Source organism: Hemicordylus capensis, chromosome 6, assembly GCF_027244095.1.
Source record: "Hemicordylus capensis ecotype Gifberg chromosome 6, rHemCap1.1.pri, whole genome shotgun sequence".
Taxonomy (NCBI): domain Eukaryota; kingdom Metazoa; phylum Chordata; class Lepidosauria; order Squamata; family Cordylidae; genus Hemicordylus; species Hemicordylus capensis.
Window position 1 is genome coordinate 52,515,094 of NC_069662.1, and position 14,627 is coordinate 52,529,720.

The 14,627-nt window shown below is 47.8% G+C and overlaps 1 protein-coding gene across 3 annotated transcripts in view; it reads left to right on the plus strand.

Annotated features, from left to right (window-relative positions):
* Window positions 1–14,568, plus strand: part of PLCD3 (phospholipase C delta 3) — a 96,227-nt gene extending 81,659 nt beyond the window's left edge. For 2 of the 3 annotated variants that reach the window (XM_053260741.1, XM_053260742.1), the window contains exons 13-16: window positions 937–1,115; window positions 4,672–4,807; window positions 9,034–9,183; window positions 10,746–14,568. In XM_053260741.1, the coding sequence (XP_053116716.1) occupies window positions 937–1,115; window positions 4,672–4,807; window positions 9,034–9,183; window positions 10,746–10,834 (554 nt within the window). In that variant the 3' untranslated portion in view covers window positions 10,835–14,568. Of the gene's footprint in view, window positions 1–936; window positions 1,116–4,671; window positions 4,808–6,074; window positions 7,058–9,033; window positions 9,184–10,745 lie in introns of those variants that run through there. The other variant, XM_053260743.1, reaches the window with a different exon arrangement.
* The last annotated feature ends 59 nt before the right edge of the window (window positions 14,569–14,627 follow it).

Below are 14,627 nucleotides of genomic sequence, written 5' to 3' on the forward strand. Positions count from 1 at the left end.
CTATTCTGGGAAAGTGCAGCTGCCTGCTTGCATGCAGAAGGTTCCAAGTTCCCTCCCTGGCTTCTCCAAGATAGGGTGAGAGAGACTCCTGCCTGCAACCTTGGAGAAGCCACTGCCAATCTGTGTAGACAATACTGAGCTAGGCGGACCAATGGTCTGACTCGGTAGAAAGCAGCTTGCTATGATCTTAAAAGCCCCTATGTGTCAGGGCCCTGCAAGTGATCTGGTGGAAGGCTGGAGGCATGTATAAGTCAGGCTGTGGTTGAGGTCCAGAACAACAAGCAGAGATCAGGGCGGAGGGCAGAGGTTGAAGTCTGGAGCAGCAAGCAGGGCGGCCAGAGGCAGAGACATAGTCACTCTCAGAGAGATGGTTAGGAGCGAAAGACAGATCAGGATCTATGTGATAAGAGCCGTGCCAAAGATTGGGTCAAGAAAAGATGGCAGCCGCAGCATGACAAGGCAGAGAGAGTCTGCACTGCTCAAAATGAGGAACCAAAGCTGAAGCTGTAAGAGAAATTCAGAATCGGCAAGAGCAGGAGTAAAGAATCCTTGCCCTGGAGCCGTGGCAAGGCAGGGAAGCATGAGTATGAAGCATACTCATCATGGGTGTGGCGGGGCATTAAACAGAGCAGAAGAGCGAGACCATGGACGAGCATCAACAAGACCAGCACAAGAGATTTTGCCACCTGAAGTAAAACAACCCGTTACATACACTCACCCATGCTTGTGAGAAGCCCCTTGACTTCTCCTTGGAACTATCCGTAGCAAGGTGGCGTGTTTTTACATGCCTTCGTTTCTTGTCATTTTCTGCTCAAGACCTTTCTGAATTTGCATATGCACATTTATTCAACATTGCTCCATGGCTGAATTCTCGTTTTTGGACCACTTATTTCTAGGCCTGGGTAACCTCCTTCTTCTTCTGTGTCCTCCTTCTAGTGGCACTTAATTTCCAAACGCCAGGGGCTGAGATGGACCTAAATGATGGACGCTTCTCGGTGAATGGCCGCTGTGGCTATGTGCTGAAACCTGCTTTCCTGCGCAACAGCCAGGGCACCTTTGACCCTGAGGCAGCCCGGCGTGGGACTGGCCAGCGTCCAGTTGCCCTCACTATCAAGGTTCAGTGAACTATATCTATATTTGCAAAAGCCCATGTACGTTTTCTTGTCTGTATGGGGATGGATTTATAGAGCTGGGCTGAAGACTGGGTCAAGAGAAGATGGCAGCCACAGCATGACAAAGCAGAGGGAATCTGCAGCATGGAGAGCCAGCATGGTGTAGTGGTTAGAGTGCTGGACTAGGACCGGGGAGACCCATTCAGCCATGATTCTAGCTGGGTGACTCTGGGCCAGTCACTTCTCTCTCAGCCTAACCTACATCACAGGGTTGTTGTGAGGAGAAACTTAAGTATGTAGTACATCAAATACTTAACAGCATCCGTTTACTTGGAGCAAGTTTCCAACAGTTTGTGTATACCCAGTCATTCTTCTACCAAATTCTTAGGTTCTGGACTCCACTCAGCAGCTAGTTTTCACTGACTTGAAGCCAGCTTAAATTCATCTAAGATCCCATTAGCAACAGGTCACCTTCACATAGTGTGATTAAAGGCTGATAAACACAGTTCTACAGTGAGGGAAATAAGTATTTGATCCCCTGCTGATTTTGTCCATTTGCCCTCTGACACAGAAATGACCAGGCTATAATTGGAATGGTAGGTTTATTGTAGCTGTGAGAGACAGAATAACAACAAACAAACCCTCAAAAGCCCAGTGCCCAAAAGTCAGCGATGGATTTGCATTGTAGTGAGGGAAATAAGTATTCGATCCCCTATCAACCAGCAAGATTTCAGGCTCCCAGGTGTCTTTTCACTATATGCAGATAACGAGCTGAGATGAGGAACACCCTCTGTAAGGGAGTGCTCCTAATCCCAGCTTGTTACAGTACCTGTATAAAAGACACCTGTCCATAGAAGCAAGCAATCACTCAGCTTCCAAACTCACCACCATGCCCAAGACCAAAGAGCTGTCGAAGGATGTCAGGGACAAGGTTGTAGACCTGCACAAGGCTGGACTGGGCTACAAGACTATCGCCAAGCAGCTTGGTGAGAAGGTGACTACAGTTGGCACGATAACTCGCAAATGGAAGAAACACAAAATAACTGTCAATCTCCCTCGGTCTGGGGCTCCATGCAAGATCTCACCTCGTGGAGTTGCAATGATCATGAGAACGGTAACAAAGCAGCCCAGAACTACACAGGGGGAACTTGTCAATGATCTCAGGGCAGCTGGAACCATAGTCACCAAGAAAACAATTGGTAACACACTACGCCGTGAAGGACTGAAATCTTGCAGTGCCCGCAAGGTCCCCCTGCTCAAGGCAGCACATGTACAGGCCCGTCTGTGGTTTGCCAGTGCACATCTGAATGATCCAGAGGAGAACTGGGCGAAAGTGTTGTGGTCAGATGAGACCAAAATCGAGCTCTTTGGCATCAACTCAACTCGCCGTGTGTGGGGGAGGAGGAATGCTGCCTATGAGCCCAAGAACACCATCCCCACCGTCAAACATGGAGGTGGACACATTATGCTTTGGGGGTGTTTTTCTGCTAAGGGGACAAGACACCTTCACCACATCGAAGGGATGATGGACGGGACCATGTACCGTCAGATCTTGGGTGAGCACCTCCTTCCCTCAGCCAGGGCATTGAGAATGGGTCGTGGATGGGTATTCCAGCATGACCCAAAACACACAGCCAAGGCAACAAAGGAGTGGCTCAAGAAGAAGCACATGAAGGTCTTGGAGTGGCCCAGCCAGTCTCCAGACCTTAATCCCATAGAAAATCTGAGGAGGGAGCTGAAGGTTCGGGTTGCCAAACATCAGCCTCGAAACCTTTCTGACTTGGAGAGGATCTGCAAAGAGGAGTGGGACAACATCCCTCCTGGGTTGTGTGCAAACCTGGTGGCCAACTACAAGAAACGTCTGACCTCTGTGATTGCCAACAAGGGTTTTGCCACCAAGTACTAAGACATCTTTTGTGAAGGGATCGAATACTTATTTCCCTCACTACAATGCAAATCCATCGCTGACTTTTGGGCACTGGGCTTTTGAGGGTTTGTTTGTTGTTCTGTCTCTCACAGCTACAATAAACCTACCATTCCAATTATAGCCTGGTCATTTCTGTGTCAGAGGGCAAACAGACAAAATCAGCAGGGGATCAAATACTTATTTCCCTCACTGTATATACTACGTGCACAAACAGGAATGAATTAATAAATAAGAGCCAGAGGGCTCTTACCAACAGTGGGCTGTTTGATGCTTGGTGGATCATTTATACATGGACCATGTGATGCATATGTCTCAGATGAGCCAAAAGGACATTCTTGCTTAGACTGGCTTTTCATGGGCATTGTTAATGCTGTATATATCCTGCAGTTCTGCAGGGGCTCAGAAATAGCACGAAATATGGTAATGGGTGCAGAATTCAGCTTCCTGAGCATCTTGGCTTTTGTTTTAAAAGTTACCAAAAGTTCCTGATTTCTAGCAAAGATAAATTTGACGGCATGTAGGCAATGACTGCTGCAATCTCAGCTTTCAACAGTTGAAGGGGGACTTCAGTGTCCTTGCTCCTTGCATGACGAACAAGGCCAGAATAGATTGTGCAAGATCTCACAAATTGGTGAATACGTTATGCAAAATTAATAGAAGTTATGCAGATTAGTTCAGTGGGCATGACATTCAAGTGAAGTAGGTGGAAGTAGCACATGCGCACACACATCGTATGTGTGACGAGCGGGACGTGTGCTTGCACACGCATGAGTTACTTCCTCCTACTTCTCATCCGAAGAGTGGACAGGGCAGCAGGGAGGTACGTTGCCGCCACACCAGACTGGTTTTCCAGTGAGCGCCATCAGGGGGAAGGTGGAGGGAGGGGTAAGTGGCGTTGCACCCTCTCCCGCCCTTAAAGTTATTCCACCCCCACCGTCGAACTCTTTGAACCAGCCAGTGTTCGAACCTGCTCAGAAGCCTGTAAAAGGGCCTCTAAACAGGTTTGTGCACATCCTTATTCCTTACCCCCACAGTTGAAGTTCAGCCCTTAGCAGCACAAACCCCAGGCCTGACTTGGCTGGCAAGTTGGTCAGAGAAGGATCACAGGATTGGAGCCCATTCAAGCAAATACACACAGGAGTTCCTTCACCCCACAACATTCAAGGTCAAAGTGTCAAGGTCAATTTCAAAGCTGCAGATACGCAAAACACTCTACTGCAACTATTGAATCTGCTGCTTGTTTTTAAACCGTGGATATGCGAAACCGTGAATACTGAAACCGTGGTTAACCAGGTCTGTCTGTGTAGTGGCTTTACTATTGTGCAACTCTGAACAATTTTTGCCCTTAAGCAACTGCGCAAACATTTCATTCTATTTTGTGTGCAGCATTGTGCAGTAGGTCAGCCAGTATTTTTTCAGTGTTTCGTAAACACTTCGATTGCATTTTCTTTTATTTCCTGTTGGCTTTTAAGAGTTGTGAAGTGGTTCCAAAATGAAATGAAACCCAGCATTTTTTGTATCCAGGGGTTTGGGAAAAGGTGTCTGCCACAGTCCACTCCCTCCTCTAATCTCTCTCTCTCTCTCTCTCTCTCTCTCTCTCTCTCTCTCTCTCTCTCTCTCTCTCTCCTTCAGGTGATCACAGCTCAACAGCTGCCCAAGCTGAACAAAGAGAAGAGCTCTTCCATTGTAGATCCTTTTGTGCGTATCGAGATCTATGGTGTTCCTGTGGACTGTTGCAAGAAGCAGACGGAGTACCGGTTAAACAATGGTGAGGCAAGACTTAGGCATGGAGGAAATGAAGAAAGGCCCAAGTATCATGATGAGAGCTTGTCTTGTTGTAGCAAGCATGACTTATCCGCCCTGGTTGAATGGGAGACTACATGTGTGAGCAATGTAAGACATTCCCTTTAGGGGATGGAGCCACTTTAGGAAGAGAAGAAAGCTCCAAGCCCCGCCTTCCCCCCCCAGGCAACTCCAAGATAGGGCTGAGAGAGATTCCTGCCTGCAGCCTTGGAGAAGCCGCTGCCAATCTGTGAAGACAATACTGAGCTAGATAGACCAATGGTCTGACTCAGTATATGGCAGCTTCCTATGTTCCTAACCTTGGATCCCCAGCTGTTATTGGACTACAATTCCCATCATCCCCAACTCTAATGGCCAAAGTCCAACAACTTGCCCAGCTTCCTATGTTCCTATGAACACTCATTTGCCTGTATAAGGTCCCAGGTCAATTTCTGGGAGTGGGGAAAGATCTCAGGTAGCAGAGCTGAAAAGCCCTCTGCTGGTGATGTTAGAGAACTGCTTCTGGTCAGGACAAGAGTGTCCTAGGCTAGGAATGTGCATGGAACCGATGGGGACCGGTTCAAAGGCGGGGGTGGGGGATACTTTAAGGGTGAGGGAGAGTGCTCCTACCCCTCCCGCTGTGTTTCCCCTGCCAGCACTGCACTTTCAGATGGTCCAGAGGGGCGGCAGTGTACCTCCCTGCCACCCTGTTCCCTCACTATTTATTATTTATTTATTTATTATTTATTTATTTGATTTATATATCGCCCCTCCAAAAATGGCTCAGGATGGTTTACAACAAATAAAAACAATTAAATCAATTTCACCATTAAAATCAAAACTAAATCAATTAAACAATTAAAATCATTTAAACATTAAAATTAAAATAATTTAAAACCAGCATTAAAAATTTAAACCATAAATCTAATTAAAAGCCTGGGTGAATAAATGCTTCTTCAGTGCCTTTTTAAAAGTTGCCAGAGATGGGGAGGCTCTTATTTCAACAGGGAGCGCATTCCAAAGTCCAGGGGCAGCAACGGAGAAGGCTCATTCCCAAGTAGCCGTCAAACGAGTTAGCGGCAACTGCAGGTGAACCTCTCTAGATGATCTCAACAAGCAGTGGAGCTCATGATGAATAAGTCGTTCTCTTAAATACCCAGGGCCTAGGTTGTTTAGGGCTTTATAGGTAATAATCAGCATCTTGCATTTTGCCCGGAAACGTATCAGCAGCCCTTGTAATTCTTTCAACACAGGAGTGATATGGTATCGCCTAGATGATCCAGAGATTAACCTGGCTGCTGCATTCTGGACCAACTGCAGTTTCTGGACTATGTACAAAGGCAGCCCCACACAGAGAACATTGCAGTAATCCAGCCTAGAGGTTACCAGCATATGTAATACCGTTTTGAGGTCGTTCATTTCAAGAAAAGGATGCAGCTGGCAAATCAGCCAAAGCTGATAAAAAGCACCTCTGACCACCTCCTCAACTTGGGACACCAGGGAGAGGTTCAGATCCAGAAGCATCCCCAGACTGCAAACCTGTTCGTTCCCTGGGAGTATGACCCCATCCAGAACTGGTAGATCAATATCGTCTCCCAAGACCCAACCATGCACAATAAGTACCTTCATCTTATCTGGATGCAGGCTCAGTGTTATCTCTCATCCAGCCCATTACTGCCTCCAGGCAGGCATTTAGGGAGGTTATGCCTTCTCCTGATGAGGTTGACATGGAGAAGTAGATTTGGGTTTCATCAGCATACTGATAACACCCTGCACCAAATCTCCTGATGATCTCTCCCAGCGGTTTCATGTAGATGTTAAACAACATTGGAGACAATACGGAGCTCTGAGGGACACCATAGGACAGATCTGGAAGAACAACATTCTCCAAGGGACACCATCTGGAATCTGCCTGTGAGGTAGGAGCGCAACCACTGCAAAGCAGTGCCTCCCACCCCCAGTCCCCTCAGACGTTCCAAAAGGATACTATGGTCAATAGTATTGAAAGCCGCTGAGAGATCCAAAAGGACCAACAGAGTCACACTCCCTCTGTCAGTTCCCAATTGGAGATCATCCATCAGGCCAACCAAGGCAGTCTCCACCCCATAGCCTGCCTGAAACCCAGTTTGAAATGTGTCTGGATAATCAGTTTCTGCCTGGAGCTGGGAGGTTACCACCTTCTCAATCACCTTGCCCGGCCATGGAAGGTTGGAAATAGGCCTTTAGTTGCTTAACTCTGAGGGATCCAAGGCAGGCTTCTTCAGAAGCAGTCGAATGATTGCCTCCTTCAGACAAGGGGACATCCTGCCCTCCCTCAGAGAAGCATTTATAATCTACCAGGCCTTCTACAACAGCCTCCCTGCCGGATAGTATAAGCCATCTTGGGCAAGGATCAAGAGAACAGGTGATAGGCCGCATCATTCCAAGCAACTTGTCCACATCTGCAGTAGTCACAAAATGAAATTGATCCAGGGTCATCACATAAGAGGAGCTGCTGGACACCTCAGCATCAGACTCTGTAACAATTGTGGAGTTTGAATCTAAGTCAGCCTGAATACGAGATATCTTGTCCACGAAAAGCTCATTAAAAACGTCACAGCGTGTAATTGTTGGTTCCAAGTACCAATTCAAGGGGGAAGGGATGCACATTAGCCCCTTCACAACCCTGGACAACTCCACCGGACGTGAATTTGTGGGGAGGAAAAGAATAGCTTCTTTGCCACACATATCGCCTGAGAATAGATCTTCAAATGCTCTTTTTGTAGTAATCTGTTGGATTCTAGTCGAATCTTTCTCCACTTTCGCTCTAGTCTACCTCACCGCTTCAGCCCCTGTAGTTCTTCCATATACCAAGGGGCCAGTTTCAAAGTGGGTTGGAGAGGATGCTTAGGAGCAATTGTGTTCACTGCCCTGGTGAGTTGATTATTCCAGTTCTCCACCAGAGTATCAACAGGATCACCAGCAGAGCCAACACTAAATCCCTCCAAGGCTTCTCGGAATCCTGTTGGATCCAATAACCTTCTCGAGCAGACCATCCTAATGGGCCCCCAGACCCTGTGGAGGTGGGACGTGGTCGTGAGTCCACCCTGAACCATATGGTTAAGGTTGGACTGGAAGTGACAGGACGTGTGCACATGTCAGGCACACATGCACGTCTCGCTCGCTTGCATGCACGTTAGGCGCAGAGGAGTAGCAAGGTTGGAGTAGGCCCAGAGACAAGATTTCAAAATCCACCCCACCCACGCCCCCCGTCACTGCCTTCCACTTGCTTTTAAGACCTGCAAAACCACATGGCGGGGAGAGATCAATTGCAGTGCAGCAGATCTTTTATATCTTTCCCCAAGATTTCGAATGCACTGTGCAATAATTGCTAAACTAATTTGATTTTAATTTTATTTGCTGTTGCAAGGAGATCTGTTTGGGCTGTAAAAAGAAAAAGTGTTTATGTGGGAGGAGGATGCATGTTTTTGCGGGGAACTAGGGGCGGCCGGGGTTGGGTAACTAATCATAGTTATGTCCCTGGTCAGGCGCATGTGCGACATGTGCACACTCATGCTGACATGCGCACCCACGTGGGGTACATCCAGTCACTTTCGGTCCAACAAGGGAACAGGGTGGCAGGGAGGTACGCTGCCGCCCCATCGGGCCGTTTGAAAGTGCAGTGCCGGCGGGGGAAACATTGCAGGAGCAGTAAAAGCACCCTCCCTTGTCCTTAAAGGTATCCCCCCCTGCCTTTGAACCTGCTGAACTGTCAGTCGTTTGAACCATAAAAGGACCTCCAAACAAGTTCATGCACATCCCTATCCTGGGCTTGACAGAGCAATGGTGTGACTACGGCGTCTAGGGCGGCTCCTTATATCCCAAGATGATTGGTGGTGGCTGCCAGTTAGGCTGCGGGATGTTGCACTGATAGCAGAATCTTAGAAAACCAAATGTCATTTTAGCTTTGTTAAGTAAAGCATTGCAAAGTGATACACAGGGCTTTGCGGTGCATTCTCGCTGTTCCACACAAGTGCAGAAAAAGCACAAGAGCATAATTCAGCTTCTGAGGAATCTCCAGGTTCTTCAAAACCTGTGTGTGTGTGTAAACAATGTTTGGAGCCCTTAAAGCTGACACAGTTACTCTGGCATCCTGTTGCAGGGCAGCAAGTGCGGCCTCACCTCAGGGTTTCTCTCTTAAATGTCCACTTTTTGGGTTTTCCTCTGCCGCAGGATTCAACCCATGCTGGGATGAAACGTTGACGTTCCAGGTGCGGGTTCCAGAGCTGGCACTAGTCCGCTTTGTAGTGGAGGATTATGACACGACTTCGCCCAATGACTTCGTGGGGCAGTTCACCCTGCCATTGCCCAGCCTGAAGGAAGGTGGGTGTCTCTGTCCAAGGTTCTGGAGAGCTCAAAAGTGTCCCCCCACTACCCCCTGGCCGGTCTCTAGAACCTGCAAGGCCCAATGCTCCAGCATTTCTTATGGGCACAGATGTTTAACTAGGATTTGATTTTGGTTTAATCCCTTTTGTGAAATAGTTGGAAGGTACTGGGCAGGTCATCTAGTTTAGAAGGAGGCAGATTTTAGGCATCCCAGAATGCCTCCCCACACCGCCTCCCCCGCCTCCAACCTTGGGAGCTACCAGAATGAAATAGTGGCTCTGGGGGAGGTGAAGCCTGGCACAATCTGGTGGCTTGGGGGAAGCCAGTTGCAAAATGGCAACTTGTGCAAAAAAATGGCATCAACAGAATAAGGGATTTTCACATCAGGATCCCTGAATTCCTGGAGAATTTTGCTGCAGGACAGAAGAGAACCCAGAGAAGCTGTGTTGTGGGCAGAGAAATGGGAGAGAAAGTAAAACCAACCCTGAGCATCCAAAGAGAAATTAAAAATGGCACAGCCGTGCCCCCACTCAGCCAGCCAGCTTTGCAGTATGGGCTGGAAGGGAAGGGAGGGAGAAGCATGCCCAAACACCTGAAGAGCAACTTCTGATAAGGCTGGGAGCTACCAGTATTGCCCAAGCTACCTAATGCCCACTCCTGGTCTAGTTCACTCCCTTGCATCATCAAATAAATAAATAAATAATCCCAGTATATAAGCCCCCACATCCAAGCATGCCCTATTCAGAAAGCAGATGTACTGCAGAAAGGTGCCTGCAGAGCGAGGAGATCTTCGCTGCCTTGAGCAAGGGAGCCAAGCCACATGTACTCAGTGAGTTTCCCAGATCTTTCTATTTTGGCCTACAGCGCTTCACAGGTGACTGGATGTTGAGCAGGGTGGTTCACACGATAGGACACAAAGGACACCGGACTGGTCTACTAATGGCTACTAGTGTGATAGCTATAGGCAAGAGGTCTCTAAATAGCCTCAGAGGCAAGAGGCCTCCAAGTACCAGTTGCAGGGGAGCAACAGCAGGAGAGGGGGCATGCCCTCACCTCTTGCCTATAGGCTTCTCAGAGGCAGCTGGTGGGCCACTGTGTGAAACAGGGTGCTGGACTGGATGGGCCTTGGGCCTGATCCAGCAGGGCTCTTCTTACGACTGGTTCTCACAATCAGCCAACATTAGTTATGCCACCGAAAGCTGGGAGGTGGGGATGTACGTGCGCCTGTGAAAGCTGTTAAAGTGATCAGGTGCCTGCTGGGCATTGTGTCCTGTCAACATTCAACCATGATTGGCACTGTAGATGAGATCTTGGCTGACCGTGGCTCTACGTTGTGGGGATGCAGTGCCCAGCCAACATGGGAGCCGGCGCATGATCACTTTCACTGGCTTTCTTGGGAGCCCTCACACCACCGTCTCCCAGCTTGTGACAGCGTAACTAACATTGCCCAATTGTGAGAACGCAGCCAGTTGGATAGATGTGCCATGCAGAGGGTTGCAGGGACACTCCCTCTTCCCCCTCTCTGTTTGCATCTCTACTCTTCTCTTCCTCCTTCACAGGCTATCGACACATCCACCTGCTCTCCAAGGACGGCACTTCCTTGTCCCCTGCCACGCTTTTTGTGCACGTGAAATGCAAGAAGATGTGAATGTGGGGCAGGGAGAATCCAAGTTCAAACAGTCCAAGGCAGAAGGATGTCTGAGTAGCCTCGCTAATTCTGAATACCACTCATTATTGGACCAGGCATGTGCATCTGAGCCACACAGCAAAGCTGCTGACACACTGCAAGGTCAGGGCTAAAACAGTGGCATGAAGTCAGCCTCCACTTGAAGTTCCAATTTCATTCTGGTCAGAGAATTGAAAATCTTTGTCCTGTTGAGGATAAAAAGCCAAGAAACTGTGTGGCTCCTAGAATGCCTCTTGTGAATACGGTTTTAGATCTGGACGAAGGTTCCAATCATCCCATTCCCCAGTATGATCTGGGAAGAAAGCATGTGGTGGGGAGATTCTTCCTTGTTTAAGTTTCCACCAGTCACACAGATCTTATGAAAAGCAGCTAATGAAAGGCTTTATTAAGCTATCTTGTGCACACCTTGGGTACATCTGCAAAGTGGAAACGGGTTGAGAATGAAAGCGAGAAGCAAATGAAGACTGAGGGCCTATGAGCAAGTCCAGTGGGTAAATACAGTGCAAGCATTCTGGGAGGAGCCCAAGACACAGAGCATGTGGTCCACAAATTAAACAATTGAGGAATCTAAGCAGCTAGATTAATATGACAGAATTGACTTGGGTTCTGGCTGAAATCACCATCACCCTTGCAGAATGGGGATGCTGCGGTTGGTTGTGTCCTGTGCAGGAAACTCTGTCTTGGCTTTCTTAGGAAACAGACCATCAGTCCTCCTCAGTTTGTATACAACCACAGATTGCTGCCCTGGCCATCGGTATTGGCTAGAATGCTTAAGCTAGCACACACAGTAGATGTAAATCACAAGCCAATGAGAGCCATATAGGTAATGTGAAAAGCTGCCCCTCCCTGGCTCCAAAACCAGCTTCTCCAACTTAGCTCTGACAGAGCTAAGATTTTTTTTTTTTAATGTAGTGTGGTCTGTAATTGACCCCCCAAATCATGCCAAAAACCTGTCTTGACTGGATGCATCCAGGGCTTATTTTAGGGGAGTCACATTGGCTGAATTCAGATGTAATAGGAAACCTGAGGTCCCTTCACCTCCAGTTTCCAAAGCTGTATGTCTGAATGCGAAGAACCACCGTTTTGACAAAAATGAACCCACAGTTTCCCTCCCCCAAATGTGAAATGAACCCTCGGTTTTCACTCGGTTTCCCTGCCAACTGCAGTTACACAGTGCCAGCGTTACATCCGAACGCGGCCACCACAGTTTCACCCCTCTGAAACCGGAGTTGAGGGAGGAATCTCCTCCCTTGCTCCAGCTCCTATTGGCTGTGCAGGCTTTCCTTCATGAAAGAAGGAAGCCTGCACAGCCAGATCCCCCTCCTCCCTGCAGTCAGTGAGACAACAGAGAAGTAGCTCTCCGTTTCATATGAATGCGAGGCAGGGGCGGAACCGCATTATGTCCGAAGGCGGCCAATGAGTTTCTGCATCTCTTGTATCTGGGAACTCCTTTTGGTAATGGACCACCAAACAGTATAAATGTAATTGTAAAGAAAACATAATTTAAGTCAGGGTAGGAAGACAATAACCAAGCACTGACCTCTCAGAGTGGTGCTGTATGTATATACATATTTGTTCTTTCTGGGAAAACACAAGTGATTTTTAGAATGATTTATGTATACAACATATATTGATAGATGAGGGCAATATTAAAGTACTCACATACAAACGCCTGCACCTACATGGTTGGTGACAATATGTTATCAGAAGGTAGGCTTCAAAAGTCAAAGGGGAACCAGGACATATATTTAAACCAAATACTAAGCTTCTGACCATATGGATGATCCAAAGCTACCTTCCTTTAGCTTTTACCCTTGGTTCATTTCAAAAGGCTTGTAACCAGTGTTCCCTCCAAGATGTGTGCGCACAGACAAGTTGTTTTCAATGTTCACTCAGTTAATTTAAGACTGAATCAGGGAGGCCCCATTCTGAATGCGCGCGTGTGCACACACACATACACACACAGCAAAACTCATTCTCTGCACAGATGAAAAAAAATTAGAGGCAACACTGCTTGTAACCCTTTAATACACAGAGAGGCGGTTCCCACAATCAGTGGGAACCGCCTGGGGAGGGTTAGCGGGGAGAGCGGGCTTAGCCCCGCACATGAGCAGGCAGTCTGCTCCAGGCAGCCAAAGTGGCCGCCCACATGACTGCCAGCTCTGTTAACAGAGCCGGCAGGGGCTGGGAGTATCGCGGGCCGCGCGGCCCCCGGAAGCTCCAGCATGCCCTGCGCAAGTGTGCAGAGCATGCTGGAGAGACCCCTGAGCTGGGCGGCTGCTTTTCAGCCTCCCGGTCCGGGTTCTACTTGTGCGTTGCCGCAACTCACGATCGGAAAGCCCGGGTTAGTGGAGCGCTCGCTCCACTAACCTGGGCTTAGGGGAGGGTTGTTTAAGTGGGTGACCCGCTTTCGTGAGACTGCCCGGTGGTTCTCACGCGCATGCAAATCCCTTAGCCCAATTTTGCAGGACCTTGAGAATCGCCTCCTAGTCTTTCGGTGGGTGGGTATGGGTGTTTAGATATGCACTTTAAAAGCAGTGGAAGCTAGTGGCTGTTTTGCCAGGCCTGGCCTGTAGCTAGTTGGCCAGCTCCTCAGCATTGCCCTGCTCGTGACTTGATAGGCCCTGCTAACTGGACAAAGAGACACCTTTTAAGTGTCCTTCAAGGGTTAGCAGCATGAGAACAAGCGTGCCTGTCTTTTCCCAGGGGCTGTTTGCTGAGATCTCCCTCATGGCTTTCTTTCTCTAAGAGTCTGAGCCCCTTTGGAACATGGACCTGTTATTTCATTTCTTTTATTTCCGTCACTGCATTGCTATGTAGTGCTCTGAGAACTTTCTTTTGTTGAAAAGCAGTGTATAGATATTCTTGATGATGATGATTGTGCCTTTCGGCTTTAGCCACTTATGATGGCTGGGTTTGAGAGGCACAGGGAGGGAGAAGCAACAGAAACACACAGGCTCTGTTCTAGCGTAGGCTGCAGGCCCTGGCTTAATATTCTGTTTGCATGAAATGTAATCAGGAGCATGGAGGAGACCCAGGGTTGTTTTTCTTTCTTTTGAAAAACAGCTCCACATATGTTGTGTTAACAGAAGATACACTATTGCTGTTTTCAGGAGAGGGGAAAACTAACCCGTTGTATCTCCCACGTGGCATTTTTTGAGATGAGTTGCTAGAGATTTAGGTATAGCACTTTAAAAAATGTTTCCCGGCTAGAGATGAAACCTCTCTTTTGGGGAAGTATTCAAGGAAGTGATCAAAGGAACATGTGGCAGAGGTTTTAGGTGCTTTGACCCATGGGAAACTATGGGATATTATCCTTAAAATGCTGTAGTCTCTGAACATGTCCAGCACTAAACAAGTTCCAGCTCTACTTTATATTAATGTTTGTTAGATCATAACCAACCTGTGAACTAAGCTGAGTTTACAAACACCAGCCCTCACATATTTCACAGTAACTACAAGAGGTAATAGTATCGTTACCTTCCTACTTTCCTCATTGATACTGAAGGGAAACAGACCCCCAATTATCAGAACTACCTTCTAGAAATTTGGGTTTGTAAGCTTCTATAGGAAAGTGATTGTTATTTATAATGCATCAAATAGCTCTATTAAATGTTTTATTTTAACAAACGTTATGTGTCAAAGTATTTTATCAAAGTCCTATGGAAAAGTGATAACTGGAGTGCATGTCCGTGTTTTTAAGCAGAGTTGCAGTCTGTGCCATTAATACAGTTGAGATTAATTGTGATGGGGG